Genomic DNA, 15,033 nt, shown 5'->3' with positions numbered 1-15,033 from the left:
AATATCAGACAGGAGCTGATTGGCTGGCTGTTTATCACTCTCCATTTTATCACGTTTGAAGCTTAGAGAATCTGGTCCAATATGTTTTGACCTAATATTTGAGCAGCAGTCATATGTGGGTACTCAAAAACCACATGAAAACAGAAAGATATAAAGAGGGGAGACTGCGCTAGAAAGAATAGCAAATTTAATAAAAATGAACACTTAAAACAAATATACATACAGATAGTTACACTTCATTCACCCTGTGATTTGCATGACATTTAAATTCATTGCAGACTTATTGTGTATTTTAGAAAAATTGTCTTATTTTTTATTTTATTTTGTCTGTACCTGTATGTATATATGTGGTTTTAAGTGTTCGATTTTATTACATTGGCTATTATATCTAGCGCAGTCTCTATGTTTTTCTGGTTAGCCGGTAAGATGCCATTTTGAGTTCCGGGTAAATCTGAATCCACGCATTTCTGGATTTAACACTAGGCATTATTTGAACAGATCTAAATGTGTATAATGAGCCTAATTCCTGTAGTGGTCTTCTGCTGCTGAACACCGTGTACTTCAAGACTCCAAGAGCTGAGCGTTTAGAGACAAGTCTTCACCATATCACTGTCGGGATCCAAGGTTAAATTATCGTCAACTTAAAGAACCTTTCGTACCCTACCATTCACTAAGGCGTAAAGGGAGAATATAACAGTGTCCATGTCAACGTACATTGACATTCGGGACAAAAAAGTGAAAACTCATGTCAACGCTTGTGTCAGCTGTCCGACTCTGTCGACCTAGGCCTTGTCTACCTTTAGTTGACCTAGGCCTATGTCGACCCTATAACCCATCCACGCTCCAAGGCGTAAGATTACCGAAAAATCCCAGAATAACAGAGGTACTTTACATATGGACACAGAACTCCCATGTTTAATACATTGAAGGAACAATATATTTGAAATGTTTCAACTGGAGGTGCCTGTGAACAAGGAGACAAAGAGGAGCCCTGAGGTGTGAACAACTTTATTGATAATCAGACCTTACATAACAACAGATAGGAAACCGACAAACTACAAGATATGAGACTCGTATGCGTCTGTGAGGAGCACCTATTTCAGTTAGGGTACCTACAGCTTGCTGTATACCTGAGTCTTTCATATCACCTCTGTCCCAGCCCCTCCCCTGAGGTCTCACAAAAATAAAAAAATATCAAGTAACTTCACACCTGGAGCCAACCAAAATGCAATGCAAACATATGCATTCTTATGGCATGCAGGGTAAATACTGGCTGTTTTTGCATGTAGCCCTGAAATGCTGGACGGCTTTATATTTACCAGTAACCTACAAAGCAGCTAGAAACCCGTCTGTACTGAGTTTGTGGGACCAAGGGCCTGATCCAGACGTAATCACTGCCTACGAACAGGTAAAATGTATTCATGGCTAGCCATTAATTCCACAGCATTATACAGGAATTCTATACGGCATTGCACTGATGGTACGAATGGTTGGGGAGATAAAATCTTTGGCCACAGATAAAACACTTATAGGGACCGTAGTGCTACTTGGTCACCTTTATCTTCAGTTGAACTAACTGCCCACTTAATACAGGCAAAAAAACACATTTCTATAAACTCTGACCCATTCATGCAAACATTACTGAAATGATCGTTCAAATTTATAAATACAACACATAAAAAATGATCAACAGTTTGAGCTTTTAACAGAAGTATTAAATAAAATAATGCCATTCGGTTTTCTGGAACAACACAGCGTTATTGTACAAGCTCGTCCTCACACCCGGACGTGCGTCGTTTTGCCTTTGCAGTTTCATAGTACGTTGCGAGACAATGGCCCTTATTTAGATCTGATTGCAGTACAAATTTGTTCTCAAAATGGGCAAAACCATGTGCACTGCAGGTGGGGCAGATGTAACATGTGCAGAGAGAGTTAAATTTGTGTGACTTATTTTGTTTCTGTGCAGGGTAAATACTAGCTGCATTATTTTTACACTGCAATTTAGATTTCAGTTTCAACACAAATTCCAACCAAATTTAACTCTATCTGCACATGTTACATCTGCCCCACCTGCAGTGCACATGGTTTTGCCCATTTTGAGAACAAATATGTACTGCGATCAGATCTGAATAAGGGCCAATGTCATAATGAATCATGACACAATTAGGCGGGGCTTGTCCATGGGACATGTATACATGTATACAATGCCAAAGGTAAAACACCTTCAATTCCTTCATAAAAAGAGGATGTCTGTATTAGTCACTTACGCCAACTCCATCGCTAGCTAAGAAATACACATTTGAGCTGCAATCTTGCCCCCCACCACCACCACCACGTACACAATATAGACGTGGTCCGCGCAACATGGGATGCTCTTACAGTTGGCGGAGGTTCTTGGCATCTTTTACTTAACGGGTAAGTAGTTCCTGAGCATAACTTGTACCTCGCTGTCTGATCCCAACCTGCGAGTACCGTGCTGACATGTACAATCATTGCGTGGATATCCTGGATGGCGGAATTTCATCTGTTCCTCCAGGGGTAATCCCATGGACTGAGAGCACACACGCGTTGATCACTGGGGCACTCCGTATGTAATGCGGTGATCACGTGGACTGCAAGTACGGACTGTATGTGACACGGCGATCATATAGACAGAAGTACACGCCACATGTGCCGCGATGATCACGTGTCACATATAACACGTCCGTTGCTGAGCTGTAGAATATACGGACCCTTCGGACTTTTCCAGCCCTCTCAGGTTTTCTCAGAACTCGTTTTATTAACTTCCACAATGGAAAGTTTGTCGTACAGATCTTCGTTATCGCCAGGGTCCCAGCTTTCCACATACACGTGCTGAGGAGGATCCTGTAAATACTGGAAGACATAACATAGCAAGTATTAATGTTTATACGGTACAGGATATTGTGCCGGGACGGTAAACGATATGAAACCATTAGAATACGCCTGTAGTGGACACGGTGTGGATACATGGCCACCTTTAAACTGAATCTAGCAAAGTTTGTGGGAAATTCAATGCTCAACAAAACCGTGCTGCGCTGCAGGTAGGGCAGACGTAACGTGCAGAGAGGGTTAGATTTGTGTGCGTTATTTTGTTTTTGTGCAGAGTAAATACTGGCTGCTTTATTCTTACACTGCAATTTAGATTTTAGTTTGAACACACGCCACCCAAATCTAAACCTCTCTGCACATGTTACATCTGCCCCACCTGCAGTGCACATGGTTTTGTCCACCTACCAAAATCGGCTTGCAAACGGGTCTGAATTAGGCCCCATAGGGTGGGACAATTTATAGGTAGTGGCATGGTCACTGGAGAAGCCATGGCCACACCCCATAGAGGGTGTAGATTCCTACAGAGGCCTTGGCTAGCTGGCTTGGGTAATTGGTACTTAACCCTTAGTCACCTACCAGCACCCCTATCCCTTTCCTCCCAACACCCCTGGGTATTCATCCCTCTATAGTGCCATACAGATAGGTACTCACCTCCTGCAGGTGGGAAGGCATGGAAAAGGGGGGGTACAGCATACGCTTGAATAGAACACATCCTTTTGTATGTACAAGATATGCGGCTCCAGCAAACACCCCAAAGCCTAAGAAACTGAAGACTATAATCACCACCAGCTGCAACGTCGTGAATTCTGAAAAACAAAACAAGAAAAACAATGTGGTTTATCAGTGACAATGGTTACTAAAATAAATAGATAGATAGATAGATAGATAGATAGATAGAGGATGCAGTCAAAATCCCAACGGTCAAAATCCCGACAGGGTCATAATACCGACAAGGACAAAATCCCAACATTTAAAATCTCGTCAAGGACAAAATTCCGACAAGGTCAAAATACAGACATATAGAATGTACAGGTGAAACAGTCAACATGACTTTCCGTCGACAGGTCGCAAGGTCGCAAGGTGGACATGGTTTTTTTCACAGTTTTTTGACCCGACAGGCGGTATTTCATGCCCTACCATCCACTAGGGTGTGGTAGGAGAATAAAATAGTGTGCCGGCGCGAGGCACCGTGCCTGCCGAAGCGAGAGGCTGCGGTTCACTTCCAACTGTGTCCATGTCGACTGGGTCGACATTCGTGTCAAAAAACAGTGAAAAAACCCATGTCGACCTGTTGACGGAAAGTCATGTTGACTTTCACCTGGACATTCTATATGTCGGTATTTTGACCCTGTCAGGATTTTGTTCTTGTCGGTATTATGACCCATTCGGGATTTTGACCCCGTCAGGATTTTAAACATCGGGATTTCATACCGAATCCATAGATAGATAGATAGATAGGATTGAAATAATGTCACTACTACTTGCCCTGTGTAAAGTAACAAACATTTGTTCATTGTGTGTTCCTGGCATCACAAAACAGGAACTATACAAATGTCAGTTACATTACACACCGGAGGGGAGAGAAGTGCACTCGTTTGCATGTATGCTGCATGCGTTGTTTGCATGTTCAGAAGCTGCATGTACGCACACACATACGCACTGATGCAGACATATGTAATTCCCCCACTTACGTCCATCAGTACCTACAGAGGCATGACCTAAAGTGAAGGGGCGTTCTAACACACGCCAAATACATTAACCCTCCGAGTCCCAACGATGCTGTGAGACATCCTCAAAATATCCACTAAAAATGCCAGCATCGCTCAAAGTCACTGTTCCTTTTTTGGGTGTAATATTTAACTGAACTTCAAATGAATTGACCTGGCTGTATTTGCGGATATTTTGAGGATCACTCACCGCAACGCTGGCAAGCAAAGGGTTAATCTGCTCACCAGCTGGGATCAGAGTACATTGTAACATAGAAGAAAGATAAATTAAGCCTACCCGATAGTGAATGGGGAAGTTCTGTGTGAAATTACCTGTATCCGTTGTGGTTTCACATAAGGTATCACTCATTTGCCCGTCCATATAATCGGTAGAAGACGTCACCCGCACGCAGTACTTGGTCCATGGTTCCAGCTTGTCCAGGATGTAGCTGGTCCCTACACCAAGATCTACTTTTCTCTAAAAACAAAAACAGGAATTGAAAAACAGTCACACAACTCCTGAGCTTGCTCCTATTGGTCAGAACCCTACCACATGACTGCTTTTAATTCTCTGAATGGTGGTGAAGTTTGCTTACTAGGAAAGAGCCATAAATAAATCACTTTACAGAGAAGGTTTAACCAGTTTCCCTGGAACTCTGCATAACATCATAACTGATCAAGGGCCAGATGTACTAAGCTTCAAAAGTGATAAAAAGGAGAGTGATAAACAGCCAGCCAATCAGCTCCTGCCTGACATTTTTCAAACACAGTCTGTGAAATGGCAGACAGGAGCTGATTGGCTGGCGGTTTATCACTCTCCATTTTATCACTTTTGAAGCTTAGTGCATCTGGCCCCAAATACCCTGATAAATGAAGTTTAGTTACAGACACACAATCATCCTATAATGCACAGATTCGACTGACGAAAACACACTGGGAAGTGCACAAATGTACAGACAGCCATGCGGCCCAGAACACGTGCAATCAGCGACGCCGGCACGAGTTACGTACCACCTCCCCGGAAGGGTCCTTCCAGTAATACAGCCGGTAAGTCGTTTTCCACTCTTTGGGCATCGGTGAGAAAGGGGGAGAGAAATCTACTTTGAGCTTTCCCAGATGGGAAACCAGGACAAGCGACGTCACGGGACCAATTGTTGCTGCAGAGAAGAACAACATTGTGAATGTTATATTGTACGTGCACTCATCGCTCTGTACAGGTTATACGCACAAGCACGTCACATCAAAATTATATTATTTTTATAATTAACCCGGGCACATGCCGTGTCTGGAAGCAGGAGGAACACAGACCTTTGTTCGTTTCCTTAACATCCATTTCCTTAAAATACCTTCACAGTCATCGCAGACTCAGAGTAACCAGAGACTTTCTCAGCGTTACTGGCCGGCTGTTGACTGGCTGAGTCTCAGCCAATAAAAAGCTGGCCAGTCATTTCAAAATATTCAGCAGCCGCATCCCGCCGCCTGGCAAAATGCCGCTACAAGCTCTAGCGGCCTCCAAGTTGCCGCCGCCACTGATTGGACGGACCCGCTGCCTTCCCCCACCACCAGCTGGCCGGACCCCACAGCCCGCCCCCCGCTGCACAGGAAGGAGGTCCCAGGTCGGGTTGTCAGATGGCCAGCAGGTCTGAACAACTGCATCGGACCTGAGGGGACATCAAACTGAGCTGATTTGGTACGATTTCACGGCCCGATTCATCGCAATGGCTCAGTGTTTTGGCACCTTTAGATTTATAGTATTTACATTTATCAAGTTGACAGAGCCAGAGGTTATAACTTCCTTTCTTTTCGTTATAGGAAAATAATCCCTGTGGAACCTTAAAAATAAAATATAAGGGGGAACGGGGGGACGACGACATGTACTAGGCCTCAGAGAGTGATAAATTGGAGAGAGATATAATACCAACGAATCAGCTCCTGGTTTAACTTTTCAAACACGACCCGTAGCATGTCAGTTAGGAGCTGATTGGCTGGTACTTTATCTCTCACCAAGGCATGGTAAATAACAACGGGATGGGCACACACAAGTGATATACACATTTAGTTGCATGCACATAATGGGCAATTTGTGTTTGCCCACAAAGGACATGCATGGAAAAAGGTTGACGTGAATTTTTGATTTTTTTTTTTGGGTGTCTAAGTCGTTGAAGGTGAATATGAACACCGTGCTTCAGGCAAGGATTTTATTCCCCCCTCTATGCCCACTGGAATACTAAAGTTTGAAGTCGGTTTAAAAAAAAAAAAAAAATCATGAGAAACTCATGTCGACCGTTTTTCCGTGTCGATACTTTGATGACCTAATGACGACATCCCCTTTCTGCTGCAAGCTAATAAAGGAAAAAGGAGTTACAATTATTCACAAAGCATGGTCCATATCTGCTTACTGTGTTTACTTGCTTGGAACAGGGGCGTTATGCTCCAGGCGGACCTCAGCGCCCCCAGCTGCGCCTGGACCTTCAGTTTACCTCTCCAAAACGGGCTTATGTGAGTAAAGTCGCACTGTGTTTCTGTGATGTTTACACACAGTATTCGATTATCATTGTACCTGAAACACACACAGAAACAGACATTATACAACACACAGGGACAAAACACAAAAGCGCTGCATATTATTCCACGCAAAGTATACCCCATTTTAAACTGAAATTTGTTTTTATTAGTTCTCTAAAAACAACAAAGTAAAAAGCAATGTAGTTCTACAATAAATAGGCACCTTGGACGAACTACAGACATCAGACTTTTAGTCAGTATCTTCCAGCGTAAAGTTTCCCCCCAAAAAGCGTTTTTTTTTTGTTTGTTTTTTAATTCTCTTTATTTGTGGTAACAGCAGACAAATCAAAATAAGAACACGCAAAATAGTAAAAAAAAAGTCAAAACATAAAAAGCTGATTAATGGCTGCGCCCTAATCAGTTACTGGATTCTTCAGCCATCGGGAGATTTCTTCTTCTCCTTCTTCCGCCATTACCAATATTTTTTTCAAGTAACCCCAACCGGTCTTCAGAGTTTTCCATGTTGGGAACCGCTGGCTTAGAGGGAACTATAATCTTACAAAGGGCTGTCTGGGATAGGAATTTTCTCCATGTATTATCCAATTAAGAAGCTGTATTAGGTTTGAGCTCAGGAACCGAATAAAGATTTTGCAGTGAGTATTGGGAAATCTTTCAAGCGCCTTTGACGATTTCTCTGATTTACGGTTTAAGTTCTTCAGCGCCTATGACACTACTTAGCTTATTCAAGCTCAATAAAGATGGGACAGTTTGTACAAAAAAAAAAAAAAAAACATTTGAGAGAATAATAAAAAATAAATCTGCATAAAGGGATATACACAATTCCATAAAGTTTTTCTAAGCGCGGGTGTATATAGTTTTCCCAGACCTCTCTTTGATCTATAGGAGACTTTTGTTGTAGCTCATTAACCCAAAAATTTAAAAACAGGCTGTTTTATAAATCTTACCATGCAATTTATTATTATTTCGCCAACATAAATTTTTGTTTTATTATATTGGATTGGAGGGCGTTTAATTCTCCTCTGAGCTGGATCAGGTGTCTGTAAATTTTTGTGAACTGTGGAATTTAAGGCCATTTTGTAGTATTTTTATTTTTACATCGGTTTGCAAAAATGTTGGTTGTTCCTCTGATGATGACTTTATGGGCCTCCTAAATATGAGTAGTTGGGGTTCTCAAACATGGTTGCCCAAAAAAACAAACTCTTGAATTCGTAATGTGTATAGTTGGGCAGAGCTTCACCTTTTATAACCTGTTGACCTTTAGACACGGTCAACTTTTTGACCATGAAACCAAATGGAGTCAATCTATTAACTATCTAGATAGAGATGGTCCATCCATTGACTGGCACCTTTTACCCACCAGAATCATATGTACCTGGCCTCTGAGTCCTTTTTGGAGTCCGTTAAAGTTAATGATACCGGGTTTCGGATGGTGGTGGCTTCGTCATTGGGTTTCTGCGCCTGGAACCTTTTGAAAGACAATGAGGTGCGGTTAGAATATTTTAAATTTGTTTCTTCAGGTTTGAATGACTGAAACAGCGTGGAACTTCTGGCAGGTCTGTTGAAGCCTTTAGTGTTGATGGAGAGGATTTCAAATACCATATCTTGATGTAATGTCAGTTGCAAGTAATGAAGAAGTTGGAGATGTCATTTTTATTTTTCCCCCTGTTTCTGTGACTGGCCTGGTTTGGGGATGGAGAAGCTGCTCATACAGATGCTGGTTAGTGAAGGGCAGATCCACAAATGCAGCCGCTTCCCACAGGTTACCGCTGCATGTACGTTACGAGAGTAAAAGGAGGACCCATGGGATTGTCTAAGAGTCTCCTTTCTTCAGAAGGTAAGAGGCGTCAATGTAGGCCCATTAAATACAGAGCCATTTTAGTTCATTCTTGAGTTGAACATGGGGGGTGGAGCGGAGATTGGGGAGGAGTCCTTAGGTATAACTAGAATCAGAAGATAGGCATTAGGCCCAGGACAACTGGGTAGCGGTGGTGGTTAGAGTGTGCCGGCCTAGCTGCTCTGTCACTGTCCACAGAGCGGAGTGCTGTAACACTGGATGAGTTGACGAGAGGCCTGAGGCAAGGACGTAGGCTGCAAATGGAAACATGATTTGGCAGGTGTCTAAGAAAGACACAATTGGTGTCTATGATCTCTCTTGAGCCCCCTAGGCGAATTCCACTGGCATTAATGTAGACACAAAAACTGGGTGGTGGGAATTAATGGACTGGGTTTTCATGGCCAAACAGCTGCATGCAAACCTCAAGCACACAGACACTGGATTGTGGAGCAGTGGAAATGTGTTCTGTGGCGTGACGGATCATGCTTTTCTGTGTGGCAGCCAGATGGGCGTCTGGTTTGGCGGATGCCGGGATAACGTAATCTGCCTGACTGCATTATACCAACTGTGCAGTAAATGCGATTTTTAGACATGTGCAACTTTTTGGTCAAAAACGACTGAATTTGCATGATTTGCTGTAAAAATCTGACATTTTGGCGTGAACAAAAAAAAAAAAAAAAACAAAAAAAAAAAAATAAAAAAAAAAAAAAAATAAAAAAAAATAGCACTTCAGAAACGGCATCCAGTTTTTTATTTTTCAATCAATAACATCAAGTTTGCAAATGTAATAGGGTGTGATTTCTCAAAACGCCCCCCCCCCAAAAAAAAAAAAACAGGTCCAGGCGAGTTTGACAGAACCATGCACAGATCAGTGAGATCTGCGCATGGTTCTGTCAATCATGTGTCCCTCCCCCTCCAAACATAACCAGCCCCAGGCTCATTGAGCCGGTCCTGGTTTCCCAAATACGGAAGAAAAAAAGTGATGTGTCGTCCCCCTCCCCCATATTTAAGAAAACAGCACCGGACTGGTCCTGGTTCCAAATAAACTGGGGGTCCCCTGTATTTTGGAACCAGCGCCAGACACGACAGCCAGCGGTGTCATGCCAGAGCAGGTGAACACTTTCTGAGAAAGGCCCCCTGGCCGAAAGATGAACCGCCCTGGACGAGGTACCTGGGGGAGTAGGGACCCTGACAATAAAGGGGTCCCAACCGCAGGCTTAACCCTTCCAGGGCTGAAGTTCGAGGCTGTCCCTGAGCGGTGGACGCTGGGCTGATAAATGTTAAATCTATTTTTTACATCAAAATTAACATTGGCTTGTGTTGTGGAACAACAAGTCCCAGCAAGCCTCCCTCCCATGCAGGAACTTGGAAAACCACAAGTCCCACCATGTGGGGCATTAAAGGCTCCTCTAGGATTTGTAGTCCCACAGCATGACCAATGTTGCACAAAACTGTGTATTTTCACCCCTATGTTGTATACATCCTATAGTATATGGACTTTTAAACGTATGCTTGAATGAATGTCCGGTTCATGCCCATTTTTCCCATTGTTGTGGAAGGACAGGGCCACTTGCTTGAATTTGCCCCCCAGGTTAAAAGTTGCCAGCCAGTCCCTGGCCAGGTCCCGCAACTAGAGAAGCTTCTCAGCCTTTGCAATCCAAGGAGAAATCAAAACTGTTCCCAGCTGAAAGATTTAGACCTGAACGGGTGCTAGCCGTTAGACGATCACAAGCAACCAACTCCCGGTCACGGTCATAGTATTGTGACATTCCCTACTCGATAAAAAAAATATATATAATTTACATTTCCAAGGAATTATGGCTGATCAAAAACAAAAACAGTAGATTTAATAATATATTGGCAGTGACAGTGATAGAGACTTGGCAGGCAGGTGGCGAGTGGGAGCGGAGGATGTGCCAGAGGTAGACACTAAAGCAGTGGTTGGATAGGTAATTAGTGAACCAGGTCACAAAGGACAGACTGAAGAAAGAGTAGATAGTGATCAATGGTGCTGGAACCGGAGCAGATGTTAAGGAAACGGCGTGAAGATATTACTTGAATAGTCACATAGCACCTGTGAGTCATACAGCAATATACTTACAGTTCATAATCCACAGTGTAAATCACGGGAATCCCCTCATCCGTCCCTTCCACAGGATCCCACCTCAGAGTCTGCTTCAAGTTGTAGGAATCAACGCGGACGTTACCGGGGGCAGAGAGCTCTACAACAAGGAAAGCACATATATGAAGTACAGGACAATATTGGGGACTATAAAACGAAATCCACCTGCTAGGACTGAAGGAACGGTTGAATAATGCAAAGTAACCAGACCTCCAGTACTTGACTTTACTCTGCACTAAGCCATTAGGGCAGTGATATTCAATTTGTGGCACACCAAACAAGATTTTAAAATTGCCAAGGCACACTATCAGTCCCCAACAGGAAAAAAATAAAAAAAGAAAAAACACAAAACCACAGTCTCCAACATGGAAAAAAACACAAAGCCATTGGCCCCCACATGACGAAAAAAAATAATAATACACTGGTTCCCATAATAGAACACAAAAATAAAACACATATTTAGTCTTATGGTATACAATATCTGGGGTGTTTCTGGGCTCCACTGGGAAGGGGTTGGGATATTTGTAATATTCAGCGGATTATGGAAAGGAGTTGTTTGTCTGCTTGATGGAGGATTATTTGAAATGTGGGGGTCTGCGAGGCCATCTGACTGCAAACAACAGCTTCCACACAGGTGTAGCGATGTTTTAGTCCCTCCTTTATGGTGTTTGGGCCGCTCACGTGAAGCCACTTCTAGGATTTTTTTCCAGTGTCACATTTGGTTACCAATCCACCCACTTCAACTGATGTGTACGCTCAATTACACCCTCCCTCAGGTGGCACACATCATTGTACAGCCAAGACCCCCCCCCCCCTTCAGTCAGGAAGCAGAGCACAGGGCATGTGTTGGCACTGCAGAGATGGGACTATTGGCAGTGATAAAAGTACAATGGTTTTTTTGTAGTTTGCCAGAAAATACGAGTTTGGCTACGTCTTGGAATGGGACATGTACACTATTGCCATAGAGCCGCAGGGGGTCTGCGTCTGATACACACAGTATATCATTGTTTTTATTTCCATGAAGCATTCTGGGACTGTGGAAACGTCTCACAAAACGACATGGGAGGCGTCACATAACCTCTCTGGCTATTTCTGTCCAGCTGTATCGCACCGGCTCAGTGCTGATACAAAACCTATTTGCCACCATCTTATAAAACCAAACTTTTTTTTTTTTTTTTTTTTTTTTTTTAAAGTCTATCTTTAAAGATTGTTCTTTTTTAATTGAATCTGGCCCTTGGAAGCTGGATTGTGATCCAGGCGCAGTAAGGACCTCTGGCTGGCCGACTATGCGGTATCCCTGTACGGGATTAAAGAATAGACAGTAAATACGCACCTAAACCCGACCTTAGGGGGAGCGAACAGCACCCACAAAAAAAAAAAAAAAGAGTAATTGCATATCGCCCCGTGAAATGTAAGGCTGGTATCAAGAAGAGAAGGGGTGTTCTTCATGATTTGCTCCCAGAATATCTTACAGAATTCATGTGCAGAGATTATTAGTATTTAACAGGCCATTTTAATGGGGCAGTGGGGTCAAACTCATGGCCCTCCAGCTGTTGTGGAACTACACGTCCCAGCTTGCCCTGCCACAGTTTTAGCAATCCTATATATAAAATCTGGGGCAGGGCATGCTGGGATGTGTAGTTCCGCAACAGCTGGAGGGACAAGAGTTTGACACCACTGTACTAGGGGGTGCACCATTGGAGGGGCGTGTCTATCACTGCCTACTGGGCATCAATACACACTAAATAGAAGGTGACCTATTTATGTATATGGCTTCAAAATAAATCACCCCCCCCCCCCCCCCCCCCCCCACACACACACACACACACACACACACACACAATACAAATGGGGACAGTGCACTCCAAAGTTGCGTAGGATATTGCAGAGCAGTTTCCTGCCCAGGTTTATGCCGCAGGATATTGCAGAGCGGTTTCCTTCTCGGGTTTCTGCCGTATGATGTTGTAGAGCAGTTTCCTGTTGAGGTTTATGCCGGCATTGTTTGTTTATAAATAAAAAAAAAAATCTTTATTTTCATATACGTCAGTGGCTCTCAACCTCGGTCCTCAAGTAACCCCAACAGGGCACGTTTTCCAGGTCTGCACACAGAATCACAGGTGACATAATTAGCTCCACCTGCGATCTTTTAAAATGTGTCATTGAATAATGAGTGCACCTGCCGGGTGACCTGGAAAAGGTGCATTTTGTATTAACAACATTTGTCCTTAGGGGGACATTATCTTAACTTATTCCTATATCTTTTAACGGTACTTCATCATCTTTGCAGCCACCGCTTACGCTACAGAACTTATGTAGCGTACGGTGAGCCGCGATGGTTATTTTCGGGGTCCACGCAACCTTCATATGTCCACACCACCATCTATTGGCGAGCGAAGCGAACCCGCGAGGGGACAATCGCGATCCACGTAGCGGATAACGTAACTGGCGTAAGCGGTGGCCGCAAAGATGAGGAAGTACCCTTTTAACCCCAACAGGCCCTTAGTCTCTAGCCTTAAAAACATCATGTTGACATTTAACTGATAAACTTTGACCGTGTTGACCAATTGATCCGATACCCCATTAAACACAGTATCACTGTAATAAGCGGTAACAGAAAATAAGTATTATTTGTAGCCGATAGGAAACCCCCCTGGATTTGTACCTGTTAAAAGTAAAATACTGATTGAGCCACTGTCGTTATTATAGGTTTACCTCCTCATACACTCCTACCCGAGACAGACACCACCGCACGCTGCCAGATAACACCTCCAACCACAACACAGAAGTCACTGCAAACATACAGGGCAGGGTGAGGGCCCAGACAGTCACCAGCTGTGCGTCTGTGGGACTACAACCCCACCCCAGAGACTGGGGATTGTAGTACCATCATAACAACAACTGGAGAACAACACACTGATTTGGGAAATATAGTGAACTGCTCTACAGAAATGCTAATGAAACACTGCCATTGTATATTATATATCTATATATCACTCACCTTGGGGAGAGCTGGAAGCAGGGGGCAGCAGGGTGAGCAGTCCTGGGAGCAGGAGCAGGGTGACAGGCCACATCTCTGCAGCTGCAGCTGCTGCGTGTCTTCTACTAGAGGAGGGAGGCTGCCAGGCCTAGTCAAGGCCCCACTCATTGCACTTCCTCCTGCTTCCCTCTTCTGGCTCCTCCTTGCTGTAACCCAGCCAAGGCTTTCCCAGGCTACATCATACAGAGAGCCTGGAGAATGGAGATGACTCATAATCATCATTTTCCCTGCAGTGTGTGTGCTGTGCTCAGCTCTGGCACTGGGCTCCTATCAGCCAACGCAGCTGCTGCAGACGCCGGTGACACTCCTGCTTTGGTTTACAAATAAAAATTTTTTTAGATGACTATGCCTCCAGGAGTGGCAGATACATTATCACACAGCTGCCTAACCCCCTGCATTCTGCAGGAGACTCCCTGAAATAACAGCAATCTCCCTCATTAGTCTAGGAATCTCCCACGTCACCATACCTTAGCAGCATGGCATCAGGGGCTGCTCTAGAATGTATGTTGGGGGCACCTGGCACAGGCCATGTATCACTGGGGTGAACATGTTGTGCTGTACTATTGAACCCCTGTTTTACATGGTGGCAGAGGAGGATATGGCAATGCCGGAGTGGTGGGACGCGCTGATTTCCGTTTGCAGCCGCATAGGACAGCGGACATATATCCACAAGTCCGGGGGTGAGATTAAATGACGTTACCACTGTTGCAACAGTGGCTTACACCCCTTTGCCCTTAACTGGATTAACCTCTAAAAGCTCAATTTACTAAAGCTTCTACAAATGAAAAGAGGTGATGTTGCCCATAGCAACCAATCGGATGATGTCTTATTTTCCAAAATGCAATAGAGAAATGATAGATTCTAATCGGTTGCTATGGCAACATCACCTCTTTTCTTGTTTTAGAAGCTTTAGTTATTTACCACTCACAGGTTTATTACTAAGATGGGAGTTCTATTT

At 43.8% G+C, this 15,033-nt stretch overlaps 1 protein-coding gene across 2 annotated transcripts; it reads right to left on the bottom strand.

The window, feature by feature from the left end:
• Window positions 1-992: 992 nt before the first annotated feature.
• Window positions 993-14,342, bottom strand: IFNGR2 (interferon gamma receptor 2). Of its 2 annotated transcripts, XM_083171802.1 has the most exons (8): window positions 14,037-14,342; window positions 11,018-11,138; window positions 8,455-8,547; window positions 6,956-7,116; window positions 5,568-5,713; window positions 4,890-5,034; window positions 3,502-3,656; window positions 993-2,874 (listed from the first exon to the last, which is right to left on the bottom strand). In XM_083171802.1, exons 1-8 carry the CDS (start codon window positions 14,107-14,109, stop codon window positions 2,755-2,757), a joined length of 1,014 nt encoding a protein of 337 aa, XP_083027928.1. In that variant the 5' UTR covers window positions 14,110-14,342; the 3' UTR covers window positions 993-2,754. The 2 variants fall into 2 exon arrangements, with proteins under 2 accessions (XP_083027928.1, XP_083027929.1); XM_083171803.1 differs by lacking the exon at window positions 8,455-8,547 and having other exon boundaries at window positions 14,037-14,339.
• Between the last annotated feature and the right edge of the window lie 691 nt (window positions 14,343-15,033).

The sequence above is a fragment of the Crinia signifera genome, chromosome 2, assembly GCF_055691185.1.
Source record: "Crinia signifera chromosome 2, ASM5569118v1, whole genome shotgun sequence".
NCBI lineage: Eukaryota > Metazoa > Chordata > Amphibia > Anura > Myobatrachidae > Crinia > Crinia signifera.
This window is presented reverse-complemented; position numbering and strand designations above follow the sequence as displayed.